Genomic DNA, 5,000 nt, shown 5'->3' with positions numbered 1-5,000 from the left:
CTGTATAGTATGTTACTGTATTGTATGGTATGCTACGGTGTGTATGGTATTCTATGGTATGGTGTGCTATGGTACTTACTGTACTATATTGTATTGTATGGCAAGGTAAATTATTGTATTGTATTGCATTGTGTTGTATCGTATTGTGTTGTATTGTATTGTGTTTTGTGTCCAGGTCATTTTCGGGCCGTGCCAAGGTGTTGTCCAGTCACAAGCTGACCGCGTCCCTCAAATCTCTCAACTATCTTGGTCGGCCCCCTTCCACAGGTAGGGGTGTGTGTGTGTGTGTGTGTATGTGTGTGTGCGCCTTGGTGGGCCCCCTTCCACAGGTGGGTCAGAAGGAAGGTGAAGGTGTTTGCCTGTGAGGGCGTGTGTTCAGTTCAGTGACTCAAGGAGGCGTCACAGTATGACACGACACGACACGACACGACACGACACGACACAATACAACGCAACATTGTAAATGACGTTTGTAAATGGTTATGGTAACAGACGTCAGATAGTTTTCTAGCTGGAGCGTCGGAGCTGTTGCATGTTGGGTAAATAAAATATATGAAAAGCATTACTTTGTGGGTCTTGAAAATTGTGCTTTTATTGTATTAATGATTGGGGTTTTATGACAGTTATGATTGTGTGTTTCGATTTCACTACAAGCGTTATTTGATTCTGTTCAGGCAGTGGATTTGTAAAGTGCCTGGGGACGTGTTCAGACAAGATGTGTTTATGTCAGAAAAGCCCGTGATGGCATATGAAAAGGTTATACATTTCATGTAACTAATGCAAATATTAAGGTAGTGTACTCTTTTTTTTTCCAACACTAGCCACACTAACTCTCCGGTTTTATGGCTTTTATGATTGTATAATTCTATTTCAACTCTAGTGTTATTAGATTCACTTTAAGCAGTGGATTTGTTAAATAAAATTAAAAAAAAAAGACAACTGACAAAGCATGCTAAATGTCGCTGCATCTCTTGACAAAGTACACATTGCTCCGTCTCAAACAGATCCCGGAGAAAGCGCTCGCAGCGGCGTTACCTCCCCTGATCCAGTTCTCTCCCATAGCCAGCTGTCCCACGTGCGGCGCACCAAGTCGGGCTACTGGAGCGGCACGGCGGACCTGGGTTCGGAACCCGGCAGGCGGCCAGGCTCCTCCCAGCACTATGGTTTGTGGCGACGGTCCAGCGCAGACAGGCATCAGGCCGCCACCCCGGACTCCATGTCTCTGGACGGGGGGGCTGCTGCCCAGGCAGGTCGGTTTCTTTAAGAATAAGAATAATAATGGTATTTATATAGCGCTGAATCTTGTGCACAGACAAATCAAAGCGCCTTCGCGCCAGTCATTCACACGCATGCATAAGTAGTGGAGTGATGGTCTAGAGGTAACGCGTCCGCATAGGAAGCGAGAGAATCTGAGCGGGCTGGTTCGAATCACGGCTCAGCCGCCGATATTTTCTCCCCCTCCACTAGACTTTGAGTGGTGGTCTGGACGCTAGTCGTTCGGATGAGACGATAAACCGAGGTCCCGTGTGCACTCCTGTGTGGAGTGATGGCCCAGAGGTAACGCGTCCGCCTTGAAAGCGAGAGAATCTGAGCGCACAGATTCGATTCACACCGGCAGTCGTCAGTATTTCCTGCCCCTCCACTGCAGGCAGAAAAAAAATACAAAAAAAGGTGGCGCTGTCAGTGTGGCGACGCGCTGTCCCAGGGGAGAGCAGCCATTTCACACAGAGAAATGTGTTGTGACAAAAGAGTAATACAAATACAAATCATTAAAGGTGTCCAGCTAACTATAATGCCCTTGTGTTTTCAGGGGATCGTGATTTGGGATCTCAGTCCATCTGTGTTCAACTGTCGTCGCCAATGGGTTTCGTGCTGGACGGCAGCGAGCGAGCTCCGATGGGGAGTGTGGTGGAGGAGGAGACCGAGGTGGACAGGACCAGCATGTCCTCGTCTCTGCAGCAGGAAGATGACATCCTTCTGCCCTCAGGTAAGCAGGGAGATGGTTTTGGGACTGTTAACCCTTTCACCACCAAGTTTCTGTGTGAAAATCCCCAGCGCCAACTATCTTAGATGTGATGCTCTCAGTCACAGGTTTCCGTTCATGTTAAAACAACACCATGGACTGGTTCACTTCAAACTGGGTCAGGGGGCAAAGGTTAGTCATTGTTCTGTTGGCGGGAAACTGGATGCAGCTGTCAAGCTTTGTTACACTGTGAAAAATGGTCCCATCAACATGACCCCTTGATGTCGACAAAAGTCGCCTGTGGCAGTGAAAGAGTTAACCTTTAATTTGAACAGCTCATGGACCGTGTGAACACTGTGTTCAGATCAGTGATCCACAGTGTAGTGTTTTATCTTTTGTCCCTGTTCCTGCCATCATCAGTTTATTCTGTCAAACCGAACGCAATGTCTCAAATTTCTTGATTTCAGCCCTCACAAAGATTACTGAAAATATACAGTCACCGTCTTTTGTCATGATTGTCTATGTCCTTGTTTGCTATTTTGCATGCATGTCTGTTATAAATCAAAACCAACTATGGTTAATTGGTACTTACTTGTTATGCTGTGTACATCTATTATTCACAAAATAAAAAAGACGGAAAAAAAACCACTACACCCCCTGCATCAGTTTCAGTTTCTCGAGGAGGCGTCACCGCGTTCATACAAATCCATATACGCTACACCCCGTCTGCCAGGCAGATGCCTGACCAGCAGCATAACCCAACACACTTAGTCAGGCCTTGAGTGCACGCATGTATATTTGTGTGCCTATCAGGGTTGATCTCTTCTTCAGGAGTTTTGCCAGAGGACGACACTTACGTTGCCATGGGTTCTTTTTCAGTGTGCCAAGCAGGTGCTGCACATGAGACCTCGGTTTATCATCTGACCCAAACGACTAGATGATCAGTTTGATGTTTGCAGATAAACTTGGGAGAAGGGGCGAGACTGGTAATGGATCACAGAACCCCATGAACACTGTATTGGTAGATGAACATCTTCATCATTCTGCTACTGGTAATGGATCACAGAACCCCATGAACACTGTATTGGTAGATGAACATCATCATTCTGCTACTGGTAATGGATCACAGAACCCCATGAACACTGTATTGGTAGATGAACATCTTCATCATTCTGCTTCCTCCACATGATCTGACACACTGATGACACAATGATGACACAATGACACACTGATGACACACCGATGACACACCGATGACACAATGATGACACACCGATGACACACCGATGACACAATGATGACACAATGATGACACACTGATGACACAATGATGGCACACTGATGACACACCGATGACACACTGATGACACAATGATGACACAATGACACACTGATGACACAATGATGGCACAATGATGATTGATGGATTCACCCTTTTTTGCCACTTGTTTTTTTTCTGGCGGCCTTGTATGTCACATTGTAGGTAGGTCACAATGGACTGTACTTATTGATACTTACAAGTTATTATTACGTGCATTTATTATTTAAAAAAATAAAAAAGGATGAAAAAAATCTACTTCATCCCTACATAACCAAAAAAATCTATCCCCCCCCCTCACTCTCTCTGTGTTTCAATATATATATATATATATATATATATATATATATATATATATATATATATATAAGAAATACAAATACAAATATAGATAGATAGATAAATAGATATATAGATGTAGACAATAACCTGAAGTAAACGCCGCAAAATGTAAAATCTAAAGAGAAAAACCACAGAAATCTTTGAGCTGCATGTCTTTAAAACTTGTAATTGAAATACAGCCAGTGTTCGCTATGGTACTGCCTCTTGGGGCAAGGGCACAGAACTAAAAGCTTAGCAGGCTGCTTAAACAGCATCCAGTGAGTACAAAAAAACAGGTGAAACTGGGCAGGTCAAGGAACATAGGATGCGTGCAAAGCAGGGTTCTGACCGCAGAACAAAACAATCACAGTCACACATGCACTATTCCAGAATTCACTCACCAACCTACGTACAGCCACCCATATCTCCAAATTCAACGCTCTTTCTGTTAACTTTGAAATAAACACGTTTTAAAAAAATACCAAACTTGGAGGAGTGTGGCAGAATGGTACAGACGCTCAGCTGCCATACAGAAAGGGTGTGGGTTCCAGTCCCGCTCTCGCCCTTTCTCTTACGTTCGACTGGGAAATGAAACTGAACGTCTAGTCATTCGGACGAGATGATAAAGCGAGGTCCCGTGTGCAGCACACACTTGGCGCACTGGAAAAGAACCCGTGGCAACAAAAGTGTCTTCTGGCAAAGTTAGGTAAAAAGAAATCCACTCTGATAGGCACACAATATATAAGCATGCACTCAAGGCCTGACAAGCGTGATGGGTTGTGCTGCTGTCAGGCATGTCTAACAGATGTGGTGTAGCGTGTATGAATTAGTCCGAACGCAGAGACGCCTCCTTGATAAAGTGAAAGTGAAGTTGAAACAAAGAAAAGAGAAAAGAGCCCATGGCGGGTTTCAGACGGAGAGGAGGTGGAGACGGAGGGGGAGCGGAGAGACTGGCCCAGCAACCAAGGGCAGGACCAAGGTCAAGGTCTGGTCAAACCTCTGCTGCCGCAGTACTCCGGTACGTGATGTGTTGCTGGTGCGTGTGTGTGTGTGTGCGTGTGTGTGTGTGTGTGTGTGTGTGTGTGTGCGTGTGTGTGTGTGCGTGCGTGTGTGTGTGCGCGCGCGCGCCTAGAGTTGACTTAATCAAGATTTTACGTCTTTTGAATATTATTATTAGTAGTAGTAGTAGTATTTTTATGTATTTATCTATCATTATTTATTTATTTATTTGTTTTATTTTATTTTATTTATATATTTTAATTTTTGTTATTTTTACTTCATTTTATTTTATTTTATTTTTATTATTATTGTTTATTTTAATTGTATTTTTATTTGATTTTTTATTGATTTTTTTCTCAAGGCCTGACTAAGCGCGTTGGGTTACGCTGCTGGTCAGGC

The 5,000-nt window shown here is 44.0% G+C and overlaps 1 protein-coding gene across 3 annotated transcripts in view; it reads left to right on the top strand.

Moving 5' to 3' along the window:
* The window catches only part of LOC143283170 (uncharacterized), a 129,560-nt gene that overhangs the window by 64,986 nt on the left and 59,574 nt on the right, over positions 1 to 5,000 (top strand). For all 3 annotated transcript variants that reach the window (XM_076589339.1, XM_076589338.1, XM_076589340.1), the window contains exons 5-8: positions 176 to 267; positions 1,005 to 1,250; positions 1,811 to 1,987; positions 4,516 to 4,620. In XM_076589339.1, coding sequence (XP_076445454.1) covers positions 176 to 267; positions 1,005 to 1,250; positions 1,811 to 1,987; positions 4,516 to 4,620 — 620 coding nt within the window. The remainder of the gene's footprint in view (positions 1 to 175; positions 268 to 1,004; positions 1,251 to 1,810; positions 1,988 to 4,515; positions 4,621 to 5,000) is intronic.

This window comes from Babylonia areolata, chromosome 6, assembly GCF_041734735.1.
Source record: "Babylonia areolata isolate BAREFJ2019XMU chromosome 6, ASM4173473v1, whole genome shotgun sequence".
NCBI lineage: Eukaryota > Metazoa > Mollusca > Gastropoda > Neogastropoda > Buccinidae > Babylonia > Babylonia areolata.
Note: the sequence above shows the minus strand (reverse complement) of the source record. Positions and strands in the feature narration are given on the sequence as shown.